A 24482-nucleotide genomic window follows, 5' to 3' on the forward strand; every position below is an offset into this window, starting at 1 on the left:
GAGGTAGCACCTACATCCTTACTGCTTTCCACATACAAACAGTCAGCTCAGAAAAACAGAATACAGAATAATAACAGCAACAAACTGAATATGAGCCCAGGAGGCAGCAAAGCCCAGAGTGAAAGCTCATTTTGCTTTGGGGCTGAGCTCACACTTGTGCAAGTGTGAGGTGCTTTGCTACTCAGGGAAGCAGAAAGGGCTCAGAACACACTGCTCTACTGCCACAGCAGGGATGGTCAGAGAGCAATAGAATGCCTCCTGAAGGCCACCAACAGCCCTGCCCTCGAGGGGAGTATGGTGGGCACTGGTGTGATGTGGGCTGCAGGAGATAAACACTGCAGTCACATCATGTGGTGCAGAACCACCAATGTTCCTTCTGTTGCACTAATGGCACTTCCATTAGGCTCCTCTTGCACAAGAATAGAAAGGGTGCGTGGCAGTAAAATAAAAGGCTCCCTCTCACTCTTTTCAATGACCCAGAGGCTCACTGTGTAGCCCAAACTGTACCCAACACAAGGGCTTGCAAGGAGCTGGACTCTTCTTGCAGACACACTCAAATGCTGCTACATCACCTGATGCCTGATAATTCCATAGTCCACGTCTGCTTGATGCCAGAAATTCAACCTGCTGGACAGATACTCCAATGGAAACTTCAAATCCAAAGAGTCATAACCTGCTCTGGGAGCAGCATCTGCTCCAGTGTGCAATGACCTGGTGCCTGTGAAACCAATCTCACTATCAACACATTCCCCCTTCAGAGCTCTCAGTTCAGAGATTCCATCCTGCTCTTCTGTCATTGCAGACAAGACCAGGATCTCCCAATCCTATCATGAATGAGGCAGACAGGCAGTTAGTAAGTTGTTATTTCCTTGACTTCTGTTTTCATTCAGAAGGATTGTACACAAATTTTGACTTTGATTCCACAAGGACTCTCTAAGGTCGATAAATCTGGTTATTCAGCTTCAAAGGTCAATATGGGCACACATGATGTCACCACTCAAAAGTAGGCTTGCTTCCTTCAGGCCAACCTTTTTGTGCAAATGCAGTACAAATTCCCTGTTCCTATGTGGTCACCAGGACTTCCACATCACTACAGTTTAATCTGCTCAAGAGGGGATCATACAAGGAAGTGATGCCTCTCTGGCAACAATCCTCTCCCAGCCTCTGTCCATGCTACACCAGCCAACTTTCACAAAAAGGAGAGAAGGAGATTTATGCCTGAAGTACCCCTTAGAGGATTTTAGGTTTTGTTTGGTTTAGAGGGTAAGGGAAAAGAGACTGTGAAAGAACAAGCAGAGCTAATCTCCAGCTTTTAAATAAAACACAGCAACACAGATTTCTTCGCCCTTGGGCTTTTGTTTTTCCTCTTGACTGAAATCCTGCTGAGCCTCACCTGATACTGACAGGGATGGCAACCCACCAGACCCTTGCAGCCAACAATTTTTTATTTTCCTTTATTAAAATAGAAGCCAGGCTGGGAAAACAAGGACATTAAATGTGCCTAAATTCCATTTGGCCTAAGAGAAGATTATCCTATTCTAATGTAACACAAGCAAAGAATTCCAAATGTCAAGATCTCCCACAAAAAAGGTATGCTGCTCAGTGACAGGATGTTTAATTATTCTCAGTGCAATGAAAAGGTTTAAGCTGCCCCATTCCTACTGATGTCAGTAAGGAGTGTCTTCCAAATCACAGAGTTGGGAATATGACATTAACTACAACCATTTAAAGCTTGTCTCCTACAATTGTTAAGAAAAATCCAAACCCCTGAAAGTAATATTCCACAAATGCCAGCCACTTTGGAGTGTTGAGACCTACTTGAACAAAGTGACATATGCCTTGAATAGTAATGAAAAAAAATCAAATATCAAAAAAGAATACAATTAAGATAGCTCTTAAGGAGGAGATTACAGAAGACAAAGTGATACACAAATTATTTTACTTGTATTTTTCAATCTTCACATAACTTTAACTTCCCTTATGCTATTTAACCTCCAGTCAACTTCCTCGTTTACATGGAATCCTTAAAAATACTGAAAAAAAAATTGAATTCCACTTTTAAACCCTCAGTTTTTAACTGGAATTGAAATCATGCACAGTAGTGCTGTTCATGTGCAGCTCTTACATCACAGCTCTCCCACTATGTCATTAAGTACTTTGCAAGCCAGTGGGGGATCTCATCCAACAAAAAAAGCAGCAAAATATAAAAACACCAAAGATGCACCAAATCCACAAAATCCTGAGGGGGAAAACATATTCTGTATTTCTACCCTTAATTTCACACGTAAGAATACAAGGAATTCCCAAGAATAAGACACTTTGCTGAATTCTGACCACTGTATGCCATGTTACACCAGCACTGCAGGATGCCAGAGGTGAGGGAGATCTGTGCAGTCACTTCAGAACAGACTTTTATGGCACATTCAATCTGTCTTACCCTGACAAGCAGTGGAAACAGTGAAATGGACTTGTTGTCTCAAGTGCAAGGCAAAAAGTTACTGGCAACAAAAGGCAAAGTCATAAACCAGTTTGTTTTCACCTGTTTTAAGAAACCTAAAACTCCTGTTATCCTGCATGGCTAAAAAGAACAGAGAAGCCACAAAGCATGTACTCCAATATTCTCATTTTTATCTCTTCTTATGAAAAGTGTCTTTTATTACATTTAAATTTGCTCAATTCAGAAATGTGTTCAGCTCTTAGGAGTGTTAGATATGCACTGCTTCTTTCACATTAAGAAATAAGGTAACTCTTTAAGTCACATACAGCAATTTTTAGTCAAAAAGAGGAGAATGGCAGTTAGACACATTGCAGTGCCTCAGAAAGGATGAACACTTCACTAGAAATTAGACAGAAAAACAGAAAGGAAAGTGAACCATGCCTGAGATATCACACATGCTCCAATTAGATTTTAAAAGTTGCTACGTTTTACAATAATCAAGCACATGACAAACGCAATGAGCCAAAACCAAAGAAATGGGCATGTCTAAAGTCAATCTTTTAGAAGATGTCAAGACACGCAGCAACAGATCATGATTTTGCAAACCAAGCACAGTTTTACAGGGTCAGTTCTTGGGTGAGAGACAGTTAAATAAAATCCACAATTAGCACTAGGTTATTCAAATGATTTGCTGAACTTTCCTCTAAATGTCTTATCAACTGGTACAACATTCCTTGGTGCAAGGTATGTTGAAATAAGCATTTTCCAAAGACTGTCACTGTTAGCTTTTATCTTCTTTAGAACAAGACACTTAAACATACATTGCCTCCCCAAACTTGTTCTTGAACAATACTTCTCACTCATTTGCCCTGTACAGTGTTCCATTTACAACTAAAACAGCTGCCACATATCACCCACCTCAGCAAGCAGCGCCCCATCAGTAGCTCGCTCCCTCATCCACACAAAGCATATCTTTAAAAGCAGTGTAGTTTAAATTGCCTTTCAAACCCCGTTTGCTTTTTAAGCAGCTTGTTAAACTACACAAAACTCTCTTGTGAGTTTAGAGATTGTGTCCCCCTTTTCATGCATTTGATCATGCAATCAGTCTGGAAAGGAAGCGTCATCCTGTCAATTAACAGGCCTTGAAACTTTGCCTTTAGTTAAAGCACAAACAGCTCCACAACTGAGCCCTACAGAACAGATCTGCCAGCAAATACTTTTTTTTCCTTTTAGATGCTGCTGCAAACATTCTAGAAACGTTATACCCTGTCATTTAAGCAATAAAAGCATACCTGGACAAAAAATCAGAAGCAAGTTGAAAAATAAATTGTACTTCCACCCACCACCCTACTGCCTGCCTGTTTTACCCTGCACTAGCAAACATCCAGGCAAACTACACATAAATATTGTCAAACTGGGATACATCTTCATCTGCAAAGATGATCTGGCAGTGCAAGACATCTCTGCTAAATAATATCTCTCAATAGTCAAGTTACACTTTATTTCATGTTATTAAGCTTTGCTTCCACCTCCTTGGACCACCCTAAGGGATTCTTCTCCATTATGTTCTTCAAATACTTGTGGATAATAATATCTCCCACTTAGATATCGTTTAGCCAAGTTTCATGCATTTCTTTTCATCTTCTTTCCCTCATAAATCAATCCCTTCAGCCTCTCCAGCATTCTTGCTGCTCTTCCCTGAACTTTTTCCAAAGTACTGACATCTTTCAGCAACTGAGGAACTTCCAATTGCATGCTGTACTCTAGATGTGCTTTTTGTACTCTAAAGAAAGATAATTATGTCTTTTCAAGAAATATTAATGCTCTAAGCCTGGAATAAATCTAAATCAGGAATTTCATTACTTTGGAGTTTTTTTTCCAGAATGGATAGTAGTTATCCCTGTTTCACAAAGCAGAAGAGCAGAGAGAAGTATCTGACTTATTGCTGCACACAAGCAGTGCCAGAGTAAGAAACAGATCCACGTTCTGCCATTCCCAGCTGAGGTCTGCCAAGTTTCAGCCCACAGATGACATAAGACAAAGTTCCCAGGCTGATCCATAGCAAACATAAGCCATTTCCAAGAGAGCATGGAAGAACAATTGGGGAGCCCCACACTTGCTCATGTGAGAGGTGTGGTTGGTACCAGTGGGACCATGCAGCACCCTAAGGTGTGCCATCGTCTATTGTCACCTTTAGTAGTCAGGACACAAATCTCTGACACATCTCCTTAAATTTTACTGCCATGGAGAGGTTTGTTTCTAGATCCAGTCATCAGCTATCATCAGGTCAACTAGCTGAACAAGCTAACTCAGTTCTAGAGGTTGACTGGTTTTAAATATGAGAGGACTGATGACTGCCAGGCTGAGGCAGTACAAGGCAGTCTTCAACCTGAACATTTCCTTTCCTTCCCTCCCACTCACTGATATACTTCTGAAGGAATCACAGAAAAATAACTTTAGAAAAAATTTTAAAAAAGGTCTACCCAAAAAAATATGAGACTGTATGAGAGGAGACAAGGATGAAGGATGGGATGGGGGTAAGGGAGAGAGAAGTCTGATCAGTTAAATTAAAAAAAAACCAAAACAACCTACTCACAAACAGGGTGCAGACACATTAAAAAGCAACACTGATCTAACAAAGGAATGTGAACTGCAGTTGACTCAAGCAGTATCACAGCAATGGCCCTCCCCCTACACACAAATCTCTGGAACTCTTAAAGAGACATGTTTTTAGGGTCTTTCAAATTCTGTGCTTCTTTTCTATTCCTTGATACCCTCAACCTGACTTAACTTACTGCCTTTTCTTTCCAGACAACCTTTCAAGAGCACCCAAGTTTGACCCAGACTAAAGCAAAGCAAACTAAGTTGTATTATTCTGCCTACTTTAGCGAGGTATTAAATTCTAGCATTCTGCCACATATTCTTCTCATTGAAAGAATAAACCATAAAGGGTCCTCTGTTTCAAGGTCTGCTGTTGAACATCTGATGAGTGTAACCAAGATTAGATAATGAACACCTTGGTGAAAGGGATCATTTCTTCCCACTAGCTTAATGGACAGAGCAAAATACCATTATCTAAATCTATATACAATTTTCTTAATGTAACTGCTGGTTCACAATTACAGTTCCTGCTTAAATCCACGAGGGTGCCAGAGACTCCTTATAAGGCTTCTCTCTGTCCCAGGAAGAACCATTTCCACCCTCCAAAAAAGTAGAAATGGCAATGTAAATGCCCTCCTCCTGTTCTTTTTGTTCATCAGATTTTTGCCTCAGGGAGAGAAAAGTTACTAAGAACATTACATAACTGCATTTTTAATCAAGACACCGTCTTGATTTTCAGCTTTTCAGCTCTAATATCATCTATGCATCATTTCATCACCTACCTAAAGGTACCTCAGTGAATCCCTACAATCTTTTCTCTACCAGAAAACTAGAAGTAAACACACATCTGATGCAACCTTTTTCTTTATATGTGAAGTGTGTTTGCTAATTAGGCTCTCAGACCTATTTGCAAAATCCAGCATTTGATTACAAAACTAGAAGTACAGCTAGGATACAACACGAGATATTTTTTATAGTCAGAAATTCTTATCCTGTAACAGGAAGAAGAAACTTGCAGAGGGTCAAAATTAGAGCAGCTGCATCACACTAAATTAAAAGGAAAGATAGTCCATCTTCTGCAAGGAATCAGGAAACTTCACCTTTCTCTGAAGATCAATGACTATGTTGACTGTTTGCTGCCATAGAATACTGTAATTCCTTTCCTCCACTTGTTCAACAGAAGCAATCTTGCTCATCTCCCTAAGAGGGTGGGGGATTATCTAGTGACAAATGGGCTGAAGACAAAACAGAAATACAAAAGTACTGCCTGGTATCCTTAAAATCTTATCCTGCAATCTGAGTTAAATGCTACACCTATTACTGCCTTTTGAAAAGGTTCAGAACTACTCTCCTGCCTTAAAAGAAGAAGGAAAAAAAACCCCAATAAATGACACTTATAAACTCTAGCACCCATAATTTCCTATGCTCTAACCTAAGGAGGCATAAATCCTTCCTGTAATTCACCAAGGATGAAAAATACAGTCACATATAGTATTATAAAACCAGGAGACACAAGCAATAAAAAAAATCTCAAGATGTCCAAAACCCCATTTATCAAGCAGTTTTTGCTTGAAGGCAAGTTAGGTAATAACATGCAGAACAGAGCCAATTTAAGGAACTTGCATCCAATATACTGTATTTAATAAGCAGCCACAGGTAAAAGTGATTGCAGGTTTGCTTTCTTTTATTTGTTCAGAAGGGCTCTGGTGCAAATCATACCTACATTAAGAGAGGAGAGATTACCACAAACCTCTCTGGGCACAGCATGATTTCTGTGTTAGTGCCACTTAGCAAGAAGGCATTTTGAGACCTGAGTTTGTTGACACAGGGGATGTGGCTTCAGCACATTCAGTCTCACACTGTAAGTCACATCCACCATCATGTAATTAGAAGAGGTACAGGCCCCACCAGATCACTGCTCCAACTGGGTGTAAGCTGATTTCAAAACTTCAGGAGATCACTGGTAGCACTTCACCTTGCAATATGGAAATATACGCTGGACATAGACTCTTATTAGTTAACTGCTAACACCTACCTGGAATTCGGATTTTGAATTTACCACTTTGTCCAAAACCACCATCTATTATTCCATCTTCTCCTGTAGACAGTTTCACTTTCAGACCCACAAAAATCTGGATGTTTGTTTCCTTTTTAAACAATGAACGACCAATCACGCTGTAATCGTCCATCACCTGCAAACAAAAAAATAGGGATTCATAACTCCAGAAGCTAAAGTGACAAGAAATCATCCATGTTATGTGCTAAATTTGGCAACTTCTACCACTCCACCTTTGACAAACCATTTACTCCCAAATGAGCAAAACTCTGGGTGAGTCATCTAAACTGCTGAGTTTAAGGCAATTTGTGTCTAAAACCATAGAAGATTTTATGAGCTAACACATTTCTGCTTCTACCTCCCTTATCAAAATATAAGAAGAATAAAACCTACATCAGAACATGGTATAAAGATTAGTTAATTAAAATATTTTTCCTGCTTTGAAACCTTTCCATGAAAGTCATTGAAGTACCTATGTTGACAAAAAGTTTATTCCATTATTTATTCTACAGCTAAGTACATTATCATCTACATAAACAATCTTTCTCTTAGCTCCAGACCTGCATTCCAACAGCTACACTTGCAAAGAAATGACACAGCTTCTAAACAGAGCCTTTAAAATACTCACCTTTACATACATATTGATTTGTTAAAGCAAGAGCCTTATGACCACTGTATCCAATTTTAATTTCAAGGTTTGTAACCCAGTGGGAAGAACCATTCCAAGTTGAATTGTTAATTAAGCTATCAGGAACAAGAGGCAGTGAGGTTGGTGGGTAAGGCAAGATAAACAACCCTCCCTTAGGCATTACAAAATATAAGGTGCAGTCAAGTGAGCCTAATCCTGTAGGTGTGAATATCCTTGTACACCCACTGCCTGCAGTTACTCTACCTTGTACATGCAGAAAGAATATTTATTTATCAGAATAAATATGGGGATATTACTTCAATCTTTCCAAGATTATTTTTTGTGGTAAAAGTTGCGGCTCTTCTTCACATCTCAGGAACCATTTTTAGCTACACCTAAGGGTTGCAAAGACCAAAGTGACTTAGAACAGTAAAGAATTGCAATCAGTTCTGAACACTCCCCTTTCCTCAGTTTAAATGAACTCAAAATATTGATGACTTAAAATATCGCTGGTTTATTAAGCAACTGTCCTTCCCTGAAGCCTCCTCCATAAACTGTAATGCATATACAGACTCAAATCCCTAGGATTATTATTATTTTGTTGTATATATATGCCTCCATTTTAATGCCAATCTCAGGATGGTAGTAAACCTAGCATCAGAAATTTCATTTTTGTTTTATTTTAAACAGAACTTACTTGCTCAGCTGTAAACAGTCTTGAAAGGGCTGTGCAGTATTAGAGAGCACTGGCAGGACCTCTCCCTGTCCCAGACCAGGTGCAGGATGAGAAATACCCAGAGCCCTTCTTGCTTCTGTCACGTGGAGATGACAGCAGGACAGGCAGCTCTGCTCTGGGCTGGGTGCAGTCAAAGTTGTAGGCAGAAACACTCAGAGGCCTCAACAACACTCACTGCACAAACTCCTCATCTTTCCCTCGAAAGGACACATTTTTGGGTTTTTGTTGTGTCTGTCCTCTCCCACTGCTTCAAAAGAGCTTGTGAACCACTGATGGCAGTATCACTGCTCAGCAACATTCTGGCTTAAATGAAAAATGTCTTTTCCTAGAGACTCTGATAATAGGTGGAGGTTGAGAGGGGAGATAAGCTTTCAGGCACACTTGCCTTTCTTTCTCTAGCCTAGAAGAAAAAGAAGCTGTTAATTCCAACCTGAGGAAGCACTTACATTCTCAAAACCTAAATTTTTTTCCTGTTACAGTGGCTGGAGAAATTAAAATGTTGCTTCATCCTATAAATCTTTTATTCCTAAAACAAGATTTTCAAAACTGTCCATTCATCTTGTCCACTGCTGGCTAGTGTTTCTTTCCTCTGTGTTTGAAATACAGATGGTACAATATGCTCCAGGGAGGATCTCTAATATGTCTATTATTTCTGCAGCTATCCCTCAAATGGCACAGGAAGCCAACTTAAAAGGCCAACATCTTTCTAAACATCTTTTATTTTTCCAAGAGCACTTCAAAGCTATCTTTAATTAAAAAATGGAATTACAGGATGAGCAATCATACTAGGCTAGCATGGCTCAGTTTAGAGCCTCCCCAGCAAAGCTGTCAGAAAAAACGCCAGTGACTTCTGTGAACAAGTGTTACAGGCATCAAGTACCTTAGAGTAAACCAGCAATGATAACCTTTAATTGAGTATTAGAACAGAAACAAAATCTATCAGCATTTAGTTATGCCACACTCACTTAAAACCTTTGAATTAAAAAACCCTTATCTTTTATAAAGAAAGGTGCTTTTTAGGGTCTTGCTCTTGTACATTCAGTATAGGAGAGTAACCAAGGATTCCAGCTGCACTGTTCTTTTCACTCTCATGGTCACAGAACCACTGGGTTGGAAGAGACCTCTAAGACTGAGTCCAACCCATGCCCTAACACCTCAGCTAAACTATGGCACCAAGTGCCACATTCAATCTTTTTTTAAACACATCCAGAGATGGTGACTCCACCACCACCCTGGGGAAGAGAACTCCAGTACTTTACCACCCTTTCTGTAAAAAACTTTTTCCGAATATCCAGCCTATATTTCCCTTGGTGCAGCTTAAGAAAGCTGTGTTCTCTCCCTCTGTCAGCTGCTGCCTGGAGAAAGAGACCGATCCCACCTAACTGCAACCACCTTTCAGGAAGTTGTACAGAGTGATAAAGTCACATCTGAGTCTCCTTTTGTCCAGGCTGAGCACCCCCAGCCCCCTCAGTCGTTCCCCAGGGTTGGTGTTCCCAGCCCCTCTCCAGCCTCGTTGCCTCCTCTGGGCGCATCGAGCATCCCAAGGTCCTTCCCAAACTGAGGGGCCAGAACTGGACACAGCACTCGAGGTGCAGCCTCACCAGTGCCAAGCACAGGGGCAGAATGACCTCCCTGCTCCTGCTGGCCACACTGTTCCTGACACAGGCCAGGAGCCATTGGCCTTCTTGGCCAGCAGGGCACTCTGCTGGCTCAGGTTCAGTCAGCTGTCACCAGCACCCCCAGGTCCCTTTGTGCCTGGGCACTGTCCAGCCACACCGTCCCCCGCCTAGAGCATTGCAGGGAGTCATTGATTGTTTTGTGGCCAAAATGCAGGACTTGGCACTTTGACTTATTAAATTTCATCCTACTGGACTCTGCCCATCCATCCAACCATTCCAGGTCTCTCTGCAGAGCCCTCCTACCTTCCAACAGATGGACACACGCTGCCAGCCTAGAGTCATCTGCAAATTTACCAATGATAGGCTCGATCCCCTCATCCATGTCATCAATGAAAACATTAAACAGAACTGCACAGATCCCTGAGGGGCACCACTGGTCCCTGGCTGCCAGCTGGATGCAGCACCATTCACCACCACTCTCTAGGCTCAGCCATCCAGCCAGTTCTTAACTCAACTTGTTTAAAAAAAAAAAATCCCTCCTTTAACCAATGAATATGTTCTGTAGGTATCACCATGATTCCTTGGGCATCTCTACAGGCCATTAGAAACAAAACCATTTTAGTGGTGCTGAGATAATAACTGATCAGTGACTTGCCTGACTGGCTGTTTGGAATAAAACCTCTATGACTCAAAGTATCTGTCTCACCCACTAAATACTACACACCCCATCCTGTGCCATCCATGCCCTTCTGTGAGCCTATCACCAGTTCATCCCTGACAAAATAACTAGAGAATGCCTGTCCTAACAGGAACTAAGATAACTGGATCAGTCTTTGCATTAAAATAAATGAGTGTAGCAGAGAATTGCTATGAAGGAAAGCTCATTTTCTCAACTTTAAGATTGCATTAGAAAATAATAAAAGAAAAAGAAAAATTCTATTTTTGGTTTAGCTTTGCTTTGTAAAAAGGGAAAGAAATGCATGTTGCTCTCTCTAACTGAAACTCAACACTTCCAATTACTTTACCAGCAATTTACCTCCAATCGCGGGATTTTAAGTTAATCCCCTTTGAGTTCTCAGAACATCTACAATGGCAATCACTTTGCCTATTAGCTGAACAGCCTTTCAGGAGAGCTTTCTGCTTTTCTCTCAAACACTCTTTCTTTTGGTATAAAATATTATGAACTTACAAAGCCAAACGCCACAAAGACAGTAAGGGATCCGCAGTCTGCTCTGAAGCAGCAGCAAGGGGCCTAGCAATGAGGGCAGACTAATTTTATTAACTTCAGGGAAACTTCAAAAAGCTTTAGGGGCTTTAATGCCAGACAGAGACGACCCCAAAAGTCAGTTTAAGTGCTGCATAAACAAAGGATTAGGGCAAGAAAAAGCTGAAGGCTCCTTGCATTTCTTGTTTATATTGTCATATGACCTAGTAGGAGTGGGAGAGGGCTGCCTCTCTGACTTTAATCCCCCATGGTGTACAGTGGCGTTTCAGTTCACTGACCTACATTACGATAATATTTTTTTAAATTTATGGGCAGAGGTGCAGTATCAAACTCACTTAAGGACGTTTAAAAAAGAAAAGGGGCAGGATGGAAAAAATACCCAGAAGAGAAATTTTCTGGCTGGTATAGCCTCCCCCTCTCACTTAGGTTAGATCAGCAGCTTAGAAAAGGATTTCAAGTTCAAAGGGAATGTCTCTGTTACTCTTGTTTTATGGCTTAGACCAGAGGACACAATAGCACTGAGTTTATGAAATATCCCTTCCCACTTGGCTTTTGTGTTTGCACAAAAAAAAAAAGTAAACAGTGCTTTATAACCGTAGGTGAAGTATGTGCATCTCTGGCACATTAACCCTTGTGCTGAAACCAAGAAGTTAGCATAAAAAAATAGCCAACTTGCACTCCTCATCTCTTCAGTACTTACCCTGCCTTAGACTGTTTGCAAAACCACAGTTCATGTTATATGTTGGAATTCAGTGCAAACCACAGTATTAATTCCAAGGAAAAACAACTCCAGGATGCCCCTTTGAGCAGGACAGCAAGTTCTGCTGTCCAGCCTGTTAAACAACCCTCCTTTTTAGGTTCATTCAGAAATGACTGTCACCTGAACACTCTCTCAAACAATCCATCACACATATTTTGAGAGCAAATAACTCTCATCTCTTAATGTATCTGTATGGAAAAAAAAAGTGGATCAGAACAGAAACACATGAGGAAACAAAGTGGTGCCAGTATGAGAGGGAAATCAGGAAAGGCTTAAGACAAAGTAAAAGCACTGAATATTAAATACTAGAAAAGATACTGAGAAAGAGAAGGAATAACCTTTTCTGATTTAATAAAAAGTTACATGAGTTTAAAAAGAAATTCTTTTAAAGGCCCGAGGATTATTCTGAGCAAACTCATAAAAGGTTCATTGGAACTAAAGCAGAAAAACAACAGGAGAGAAAAACAGAACAAAAAGAACCTGTGACTAATACTGAAAATACAAAGCATTTTTATTACTTTTTTGTACGTCAGAAAAAGTACACTTGAGACATCTTCATCATGATCAGTGACAGCTCATTTATTTCTAGAAAACAGTTTCAAGCACTTTCCATTTCTGTGTCAGAAATGGGAATATTTTTGAGCCTGCAAATTCCTGTTCTCTTTTAAAACAAGGTTTCATGCATTGAGAAAATGATGGTACATGAGGCCACAAAAAGGGTGAAGGAGAAAGGAAGTGAGAGGATTGCACCAATGATCAAGTTTCCAGCTTTTCTGACTCTACAAAAACTTCTAGTTTATAGCTGGTTACTGAGAACTAGCTGAACAACTTGGGACAAAAAGAATTATTTGGTCACTCACAGCTTTTCCTCATGCCCTTAATTACAGCAACATAAAGACTTTTCTTTCTGCAACTCCCTCCAGCACTAGAAGCCTTCAGCTTCACATCTCATTACTGCTGTTTTAATGGAAGCCATCACATTAACATCTCCACATATCCATTAACTTGGTTTTCAGATGTTTGTCCCATCTCTCACCAGCCTATGTTTCTTATATCAAAAAAACATTTTCTTTTCTCTCCCTTTCTGAGTAAAGGGACAGTTGAGTTTGGGAACATTTAACAAGCCCATAAAATGCCCTTCTCTTTGCTGAGCATTGTGCCACCCCTGGTAAAACATTGCATGGCAGCAAAAAAAAAGGAGCACTAAGTACTGAATCAGGACAATGAGTGAGAGGTGCACAACCAGACTGCTCTAGGTTCTAAAAGCTCTACACCTCCCCAACAGCATTCTCCAGTCACATACAGGGTTTCAACAGGGCACTGTTCATTCATTATGCACCTTTACAGTGCAAGTTTTCTTCATCTCTGTTCAAAGCTTAGCAGGGTTGAATCCCAAAACAAACACAGGCACTGAATTCCTGACATGGTCTGAATGAAAACATTAGTTTTACCAAGTGAGAAGAAGCTGGTTCGTGTCATGATTTCATTTTTTTATTAATCTATGCTGCATTCCCATTATGTGGAAAACGCAACATTAACAGATATGGGAAAGTGGAGGCTCGAGACTGTTACTACATCCTACACCATCCATCTCCAGAGCAGCCAGCTCTGGCTTGCTGCACAGATTAAAAACCCTGTGCTCCTTACTATCCAAGAATAAAAACCAAACCACAAGCTGTTCTCTAGACAAGATGGTATGTACAGGTCTTGACCTGGCTCTGTAAGCATGCCAAGCTGAAGATGTCTCCTCTTCCTGAAGAAGGTTCTGAGCAGCCAGGAAGGATGCTGGTGGTACCTCCATGACTTAAAAACACACAGGAAATGTCTTAACTTTTAAAAAAGTATTTTTAATTTCGGTGATCTCAGGTTCTTAAATCCTAAATATCCAAAAAGAGACATCAGTGGGACATGGCAAGTTTCATTTGGAACAGTGCACAGACCTGGCACATAGCAAGAGGTCAGACATAGCCACAGTAAGTTAAATGTCTAAAGGAAACTGCCCACAAATAGCTTGAGGAGGGCAGGGGGGAATGAAGAGCAGAGGCTTACAGAATCCACATTGGAAGGAGGCAACAATGAGAGGACAGGCCTGGAAAGAGCTGCCTGAAGCAACTGCTGCTAAGGAAGAAGAGAACTGTCTCTGACAGACTTGCATTCCCCTCTCAATACATTCCAATGCCCTGAGTCTGTCCCCTCCCCTGAGGATCTCCAGCTCCAGAGTGGGATCTGCTGCCCAAAGCCACCTCCTCCAGCAGGTAACAGCCTCCTCCTGCCATTTGGCTGACAAGGTTTGTGCTACCAAGCCACACAAGCCTGTGCTACACTGGATGTTTACAACTGCAGCTCCAGTGAAGGTGCACAGTAAAGGGACAGCCATGCTTCAGCAATATGGAGGTTTAATTTTACTTCATCTTTTGACTTTAAAAATACCTAGGAAATTAAATAACTTAGGTTTTATATGAAAGTAAGTTGCAGAATTGGGCACTTAAGAAGTTAAGAAATGCCAGATGTCCATACAATCTTATCCCTGCTCCTCTTTGATATGCTCCATGATATAGTCTTAACATGACCACATCCAAAAAAATTTCAGAGGAACCTTGCCTTATTAAGTGCACAGGGTAGAGGCACAGGGGAGCAGAATTAATGTTGCATAAGCAACTGTAAATCTGGTATTTCCTAACTTTCAAGTTCTTCATTTTGCAACCTAAGCAACATTCTTAATTTATTTTTGTATCCAATAAATAAAATGGTGTATTGGTTGCCTTGCTGACAAACTGATTCCCCCACAGGTGACTGTTACACAACCTCAGAAAAATCAAGACCAGCTGTCCACACACTTGCAAGACTCAAAAGCATGTCTGCATTTTAAATTTAATAATGTAAATAATAACCATAGGTGTTACTCAAACCTTGCAAAATTCTACTACCCAGTCACGTGGAGTAAGCCATTCTTTTGCTGGTGAGTGAACAAAACTTTTTTTTTTATGGCTAAGAAGGCAGATTCTGCAACTTACCTGGTACACTTTTATGACAAATTTATTGTACTGTGTTAATCCATAGGCTGAGTTGGGAAGTATCACTATCCTTTTCCCAGCACAGTTTAGCAGAAATGGTATTTCTGTTTAATGGGCAGTAAGCCCTCTCCTCTCCCTTACCCCCCTATGCTTCTCAAACTCTTTTACTGAAAAACCAAACAAGAGCCAATAAATAAATGCATCTTTTCTATTCCTATTTAACAGTGCATTTTAACTAGTAAATGTGCTGTGCACTTTTATTCACCTGATTGCCTTCATCTCTGTATTATTACTGTATTTAGCATACCATCAGCAGCCAAGCAGAACCAAACAAACTCATGTTCAGACTTCAAAGCAGGAAAAATAGTAATTGTGGCGTCTGCATGTTTACAGTAGATGATGGAGTGACATCCACCACTTCTCCCAGCTGGAGTCACAGAGGGCTCTGCAGACAGCCCAGGTCACTGCTTGTACATGCAGGCAGCGCTCCATCAGATTTCAGAGTGGCCTTGTTACTCACAGGGTGCCCCTATCAGTCTGCAAACCCCACCTCAGTCACCCAGAGAGCACCTGGCTGTTGCAGGGTTTTACTTGCTATGCCCCTGGCATTGCACTGTCACTGCAGATGAAACATTAGCCCTAGTAAGACAATGAAACATGCTGTACCTAGAAATAAGTTAGATGGAAGAGTCTAACTATCCAAGGTGCTAAATTTTAATTATCTTCATTCATAGCAGCACCATGCAATCACTCAACAGAAAATTTAAGGGACAGTATTTCTGTCACATGTACTTTGAAAACAGTCTAGAGGCACAACTCTGAAACAAATTCTGGTATTATGGATACCTACAAAGGATTAAGTGAAAAAAATACCAGTGTTGTTTATAAATGATCCACTACCCAGGAATCTTTCCAGACAAGAATAGGTTACTATAGGTTACTCCTATAGTAACCTACTGCCTCCCCAAGCAAAGGTCTCCACCACAGAACTGGTCTCATCCCTTAAATGAATCACATCACATGTTCCTATTCACTCATGGGCAAGTCCATTTCTCCTCCTTTGCACACTCCTTCAGCAGTGTGGTTAAGCGTGTGGCTACTGCAAACCTGTCATGTGCTCAGTAACTAAATGTGCTGTTCCCACTCAAATATTGCTCATAGTTTTTAAAAACCCACCATTTTCAAAACTGCTGCTTTTGAAAATGTCTAGTTCCCCAAGGGACAGTCTAGGTCATTCCTGGTCATCAACAAATTTAATACAATTTCCTCACAGTTCCTGTAGTTGCTTACTGGCACTCATCTCCACAATATCCCATCCTTCTTCTGAAAGACCAGAAGGATCTGTGAAGTGATGGTGACAAAGACCTTCCCTTTGACCACTCAGGTAATCTACTTGCTCTGACAAAGCTCTTCCTATCCTGCTGGAAGAAGTGGAAAGAGCCCAACACTTTTAAAAGATGCTGAAAGATAAGCTTTCTCTCTTCCATTCAGGCTTCAGAAGAGATGAGCTGATAAAGATCTTGATAACTCACCCTGCTTTCACTTATTGCTCTTGCAACAATGTGTTTCTCCTTGGGGACACTTAGACCACACCAATATGCAAACAATTAGTAACATGTTGTTATTAAGCAACAGGCATCCCTAAAAACAAAGCATGCTGGCTACATGATGGCCTCAGCCCCCAGGAGAATGAGTACAAGAAAATTCACCATCCAGCAACCCACAAAACCTGTGAACAAAGTGGGATGAACGAAACCAGGACATCATGCACCATGATTACCACCAAGTAAAGCCCAAAGAGCAAGGCAAATCATGAGAAAGATACATTAAAAACTTCAAAATAGAGGGAACTAATTCTTCTAACTGATAAAGTATTCTTATAAAGGACAAGCCCATTATGACAGGAAAGCATTCTTCTACACTTAAAATGGGAAACCATTCCAGCCAGCACATGTATATTTTTCACTACACAAGCCTGAAAGTGCAGAAGGTGCAGCTCACACTGCAAGACAGACTTTTCCTCCTCCTTTTGTTTCTGTCACAGAGCTTTGGATTTACGAGTACCCATGACAATAGGACTCTGTGGCAACCATTCTAAGATAAATCCTGCTCATGCAAACATTTTCAAAACAGGCAGAATATCTGAGTCATGCAGGAAAGCATGATGCACTCCTACAGTTCACCTTTCAGTTGAAACTCTCTGCACTCAACCTGTACGTTCGTGGAAGCCAAAGAGCAAATAATGTGACAAATATAAAGGATTTATTCCAGGAACTGAGTAAGTGCTTCATGAGTCAGACTAGAATTAACCTGCAAGGCTGCATAGAGGTTAAATTCAAAGAAGGTATTTCAGAGATGATGTTAGGATTAATACAAGTCTCTTTGCCCACAGAACTGTGAAGAGCTGAACACTGTCTCTAGAAGCACAAGACCAAGGACAAGAGCTGCTGCTTAGCTTTGTAATTTGTTTCCAGGAACAGCTGACCTGCTCCACTGCAGCAAGCAGTGCCAGCACTGAATGCCAAATCAGAGGGACAAAACCTCCTTCTCACTCATTTGCCCTTTTCCACCAAGATTTCCACATCACACTCCTTAGAGCTGCACTGGTGTTCACAATAGCACTCTCTTTTACCTTTTTATCAGTACAAGCCACTTGTTGCCAGCCTAGCTTTTTCCTATTGAGAGCACATTTGTCAGGCAGCCAAGGGTTTGCAAAAATAAAACATCCAGAGGGCGACAGTCTCTGCCTCCACATAACCACACCCGAAAGATGCTCTAGACAGAAACTTCCTCCCACTGAAGTTCTCCCTCTCTCCAGTCCTCTCTGCAAGAGAAAGCTGGACTAGCATTTCACACTATTTTTGAAACCATGAGGTTAAGCAAATATGAACCTCTACCACTGTCATCTTAGTTCTGATGAAATATTTAGATTTTCCTTAAAACTCACCATACTTACGCATAAAAAACCCCTCGTGGTCTAAAGTGAAATAGAGCATTCACACATTTTCATAACAGCTCAGGAATATCAAATGGTATAATACCAGATAAAAACCATTACTGCAGTAGAACCATGCAACATTTTCATAACCAACAGGCAATCCCAGTGCCTCAATTTCATAGACTAAGCTGCACCTCAGACAGCACTAACTTCTCATATAGTAGTTTGTCATAGATCACAGTAATACATATTCCCCTTTATTCTGCTTCCCCCCCTCCAAAAAATCAGTAGATGAATAAACAAGGATGCACTGCAGACAAGTAAATACAAAGATTTTGATGAGCAACAGTAGTCAAGGGTGGTTCTTTCTCTCCCAGAGCTCCACTCAATCTTGGCATTAGAGACAATACCAAAAGGGAAAAGTGAGCAGTAAAAAATGCAATGACAGGGTACTTGAATTTTTGTAGAACATTTTCCACCACTTCAGCAGATGAGAAAAAACAGGAAGCTCAGGCATGAAATTTCAGTAAACTGTACTCCTCAAAGACTGTTTGCTAGCTTAAGTATGATTTTTTTAAAAATACTGTGTAGTAAATGCCATTATTTTCCATGGATTTCATTTCTATGTGAACCAAGAAAAATGTCACACTTTCTTGTAGAGAGACAAAAAATGTTGGAGAATAAATATTCTTGTTTTATTTTAAAAAATAAACCTTACAGTGCAGAGGGGTGCCACACACAAGGGGCAGAAAGAAAAATACTGTGATGCTGAAATTTAATGAATTTACAGTTCTCACTATTCCATCAGTGCTCTGAAAGTAATCAGAATAGGAACAAAAAGCCAAACCATAAATGCCTGATTTCTCCTGGGTAAACTGGTAGTTAAACTGCAGGGAATTTATTTTAATTCCAGCAGCAAGCAGGGGGGCTTGGGAGACCCCACATCAGATTAGCAGCAATGTTTTACAAATGGGCACTATTGAATTCCCCTGCATCCCAGTTTGGAAGCACGTTTCTATGGTGAACCCGAGGAGGGACCTTACATGGCCCTGCCTCCCTCTCTCCCAGCCTTTCAGGAAGCTATGAAGCTAATTTTCCCCAGCAGTATTCTCTGAAGGAAAAAGTTCACTTCTTGTGAAGGTAACATGTATTTTTTAATTATTATTATTATTTTATGCCTCCCTAGGGAAAGTGAGGAGGGGGGAGCTTCCTTGCTCAACAGAGAAAGAAATTTTCCTGTACCAGTGCCAAGAACAGACACCCTAAATTCAGCGATCCTAATCTCCAGCCATCCATCAGCAGCAGGGTGGGACCAGCTGATTCAAGTTTTCTATTAGCTGGTGACTTTGTGTACTAAAATAAGTCTCTGTACCACCCAATTGTTCCTGCTGCTGTGCTCTGCAAAGCACAGACTCAGCCAGCAGCTACCTCGGCTCTAAGCACTTCCCCAGCAGCCCCTTTATACCTGGCACAATCCTCTTCCCACCAACCCTTCCAAGTCCCTGAGCACTCCTGGGACTTTACACCATGAGCCTTTCCTACAGTGTTTGCTCCATGATCCCTTCAGCATGCATCAGGGAAAATGCCAGCTCCAAGTATGTGCAATATCTATCACAGGAGGCAGAATGTGGGTACAAAGCTGTGATGGCAATTGTCCCTTCACAGGACCAGTTAGCATCACACACACAGTGACCAAGGCAAATATATAGGGCACACTGTGGTACAGAGGCAGGATAAAACAATAAACCTCCCTGATCTACATGTTAAAAGGCACAGGATAAAATAGTTCACTAACATAGCCTAATAAATTATTCTGTTGGTCAAATATTAAATAAAGCATGTTCTTTATTTTCTGGCCCAAACAAAAACCAAAGTATGAGTAATTGATTAGCATTATACCATTATTTACACAGTAAAGTCTAGAGCAGAATATATAAACCAGCACACAGCTTGAACACAACACTAAATAAAAACAATCAAAATTGTATGACCAGGGCTAACAGCAAACTGTCGACCCCAACAGACAACTCACACACTTGGTACTCTGCAAGTTTTTAAGTGCCAGGTACTGAGAACAAAAATAAAGAATGTGAGACCAGTTTACCTCAGTGAGAGAAAGGCACCTGTTTCCATGGCTCACACAAACTTCCATGCCCATTGTTATTGCAAGCCAGCTCTCACTGGATCCTGGCAGCATGGGCCATGCACAAGTGCATCAATCTTTAGCCAAGATAAAGGCAAAAGTTTCATGAGTTCAGAAAGCTCCTGAGTGCCAGAGGAATGACAGACTGACATATTTGGTCTAGAGCTTCTCTGCAGCTTAGAGTCCAGAGCACTTTGGATTCCTGGTTCTAATTCAGTGTCTCCATCAGCCAGAGAGAAAGGCAGCTGGACATCTCAAACAAAGGAGACAACACACCTGCTACCAAAATTGGGAAGAGTGACTATGGGTTTTGGGTGTTTCAGATAATTCATATAAACAAAGATAAAAATTCAGAAAGCTACAGACATCCCCCTCCTAACTACCTCCTTTTCTAGTGACAAAACTGGCATTCAAAAAATCAACACAATGCCATAGGTCTGTCATTCCTTTGAAATAAAAGGCTTCCAAAATCAGAAGTAAAAATTCAAAGGAGAAACTCATATTTTCTTTTTTTTTTTTTTTAAGAGCTAAAAATTCAATAGAAACCTCAGGAAAAAAAGGGAAGAAATACGAATTAGCTATTTGATCAATTAATTTAGTGAGGCATTTTGAAGAACCTCACTAATCATGCCATAGTAGGCATCTTCCTACAATTAAATTAGTAAAGCAAACAAACAATATTCAAGGAGTCTGCATTATACATGGCAAACACAGTATCATATGCCAAGTGTTTAGTCTCCTATAGCAAATTAAGGAGAGATATTATGCAATCCTCAACTCAGCTTTAAGGAATTTTGAAAAGAAGAATGCTAAACATTTTGTTCAAACAATGAAGTTTTGAGTTAGGAAAATCAAAATTAAAAGAGTAGGAAAATCAAAATTAAAAGAGTTTTTTACCCAATATTTAATAGATTATCTATCACACCAATACATGGAGTAAACAAATGCTGAAGTTTACCCCTTAATGAACAGAGTTGATGCAAACAATTAAGTTACTTATACATTGCACATCTCCACCTAAACCATTCCTCATGAAAAATTCCACTGCGCAATGTAGCAACAAGTGATTCTCCACTGCTGACTGAAGGGTAACCAGCACCAAGGGCAAACCTATGCCAGCAATGTAACACCAACCACTACAGACAGTGCATCTCTCCAATTCCAACGGCAGAGTACAAACAAATCCCCTTTTATTTGCACTGTAGCTCTAACTCCTGCCGAAAGCATCTCTGTTTTCTGCTACACTGAGATGGGTCAAATACAAACCCTATAAGAGATATGATGATAATTATTATTATCTGTATGACATAGAAATAACATGCATTGGGCATGGCTGGAGTTGTCCATGTCATGAATCTGATTCCAACTTCAACATGTTCTCACTAGTGTAAGGCACCCTGTAGGAAATTTCTTTTTGCCTACTAAAATAAATGCTCTTATTTGCTAAAAAGTAAAGATACCAAAAAATAATTACTTGTGTTATTTGTGTTATTTAACCAAATGCTACTTTGTTTTCCACTGTCTTTACATTTTCAATGTACTGCAGATTGTGTAAAATACATCAATAGAAACCTGGAAGTTTTGTCACTTAGGAAGGTGCACAAAGCCACTCTCTGGGAGGAACACACTGATCAGACTCTGAAAGGATCAGTGCAAAACCAGCACCACATTACTCACCACTGGATTACACTGAATAAATCCAGTCACTTTAAACAGTGATTTCTGCTTGCAAGCAGACCAGATGTAATACAAACATTAGAAAAATCTGCGTAAGTGCTCTGGAACATAGCAGTGACAATTCTGCAGTCCACCATCATACACAGGACAAATATTTCCAGTTCCCATATATAGCACAGAGAGACAGCTTACCCTTTCCACCTGTCCTTCTTTGTGCTTCTGTTTGTACACTTTCAGCTTTGGAAGGAAAGTCTCTGTGTAGTTCTTGTCTTCCATGCCTTGGAGCAGCACCCCATGGAATGCCAGCCTGCAGGTATTGGCATGAATATCTGTATCCAGCTTAGAGCCAATCACAAGGCACAGTTTAGGACAAGTGACTGGTTTTTCAAACTCCAGCAAAGCCCACTGTTGTTTTGGGAGCTGGACTTCTCCTGCCTGGTCATTTTCTTTGTTCTCCTCTGAAGAAACTGAGTCCTTGGACAAATATTGCTCTTGATAAAGATAATCTTTTTCAAAATCAAACACATTTTCTTGAATTTGTTCATTGAAGTTGGCAGGGGCTGGACTGAAAAACATCACTCTTCCCATAACTGTCTCATGACCGACTGTGATGTGGAATTTGGCCTTAGTCTGAAGAGCTCCTCGGAAATACTGAATTTTCTTCAGGGAAATGATGGCAGCGTGGATGGTGTGAAGTGAATCTGGGGTGCAAATCAGGCCTCGTTCCAGCAGCTTGGGATCAAACTGGGTCACACAGACACCCACTCTGTCACCCTGCATTGCATAAGTCACAGGAGTATGGAACATCTGCATGGACTTGACCTTCTTTGTCACCTATGGATGAAAGGGGAACAAAAAGAATGAAACAATTAATTGCACACGAGTGCATCATAAGCACTCAGATGCTCATGTCACATGTTATCTGCTTATACTGTTATGTATCAGCCACACATGACACCCTGCTGTCTTGCAAGGCAACTGACCTTCTAGAAGAGTCCACAACTCAAAAAGTAGAAGGCCAATAGTCTGAGAACTCCGTCACTTAAAATTACCACATATTTGAGCCCCCTAGCTTATTCTTCTTCTGTTCATGAGAATGAAGATTATCATGACCCCAACTGTTGATATTTACATCATCTGTGCTGCAGTACCCACAATACTATCTGCAAATAATCAGATATACCCACACTGTGGAATAGCTTAAAAATACTCCCTTGAGCATCTGCAGCATCAAAAGTTTAGCACTACAACACCCATTCATGCACCTATGTGTCTGCTTTCCCACCCCTTCCAGGAAAATCCTTTCACACACTTTGACATGGTTGAATAAACTGTAAAATGTGCAGAGCAAAAAAAAATTTATATTTGCACAGCACCAAGCACAATGAACTCATGAACCAGCACTACAAAATAATCAGTAATACAAAAGCCCACCCATTCCTGGTCTGTAGTATTCCATAGACTAAAAAAGAAAATCCTCACACCTTTCTTAGGAAGATTTGAATGTTCATGAACATACAGCTAGCATTGCTGCCACTAAAAGGTGGGGCTCCATATCTCAGGAATATCATAGGAGAAGTGAAACACCAATCACTACTTTTACTAAAATTTCCCAGATGCTATCAACTTTTGGCCTTAATGAGCTTACTCTGTATTACTTATTTCAAGGAGAGGAGAAGAATGAAATAAACTTTTAAAGATCAGTCTAGGCTCAGCTTGATCAGACTAAACTGGTTTAGTTTAACAAGGATTCATTGATTCATTTTTGTTTTTTTCCTTTTCAGTTCAGCAAACCTTCACCCTTAATAAGCACCCCCACCCCCTCAAGTTGAATGTAACCAAAAGTTTTTCTGGTAATATGTTTATGGTGCCACCTGTTGCATTCCTACAAATGCTAGATGCTTCTATAGGTAACCCCTCTGCTTCAAGTCCCGACATCAGATAGCTTTTAATACCGAAATGATATCTTTGGCAATAAAAAAAATTATCTCCTAAATAAATGTTATGTACTTGGACAAGAGTCCTTAGTACAGTAAAGTTATACACAGCATTTTTGAAGGGCTGAAACCTCAATACTCAGATCCAAGAACTGAACTCTTCATGAGAATGCTCAATTCCAGAGATAATTTTTTTAGTATGCTTTTATCTACATGCAATAGATTATACTGTGGATGTGTACAGAAGAACAACATTGCTAGGACAGATCTCAACTCTCAGCATAATTTCTTCTTCCATCTCCCTTTACTTATCATCAATTCTACAGTTATCAAAAAGGTTCACGCCAAATGCTACTGTGCAACTCTCAGCATTTAAGGCTTTTACTTTCTTAATCAGCTGGATCTATCCTCAAATCAATCTCCAACCAACCCGTGTCCCTTAGTAGCCCATATTCTAATCCCAGCCCACTCATTTATCTTCTAACTCCTGAAAATAAAAACACAAAATATGCAAGCACTGATGAAGAGAATTCCAAACCAAAGGACTGAACTCAGCAGAGCTGGGCTTCATCCTCAGATGTCACTCAGCTTCAGAGCACAGCATTTAGGCTGGACAATTCACAACAGTCTAGGCAACTTAGTTATCTTCATCACAAAGCTATTTACTCAGTAATTAATAATACTGAATATATCAGCTTTTTCTGCATGTTA

At 40.4% G+C, this 24482-nt stretch overlaps 1 protein-coding gene across 1 annotated transcript in view; it reads right to left on the reverse strand.

Annotated features, from left to right (window-relative positions):
• The window catches only part of EEFSEC (eukaryotic elongation factor, selenocysteine-tRNA specific), a 124485-nt gene that overhangs the window by 35676 nt on the left and 64327 nt on the right, over window positions 1-24482 (reverse strand). The window contains exons 5-6 of the mRNA XM_030956557.1: window positions 22027-22668; window positions 7074-7230 (exon numbers count right to left, since the gene is read on the reverse strand). Coding sequence (XP_030812417.1) covers window positions 7074-7230; window positions 22027-22668 — 799 coding nt within the window. The remainder of the gene's footprint in view (window positions 1-7073; window positions 7231-22026; window positions 22669-24482) is intronic.

This window comes from Camarhynchus parvulus, chromosome 12 (assembly GCF_901933205.1).
Source record: "Camarhynchus parvulus chromosome 12, STF_HiC, whole genome shotgun sequence".
NCBI lineage: Eukaryota > Metazoa > Chordata > Aves > Passeriformes > Thraupidae > Camarhynchus > Camarhynchus parvulus.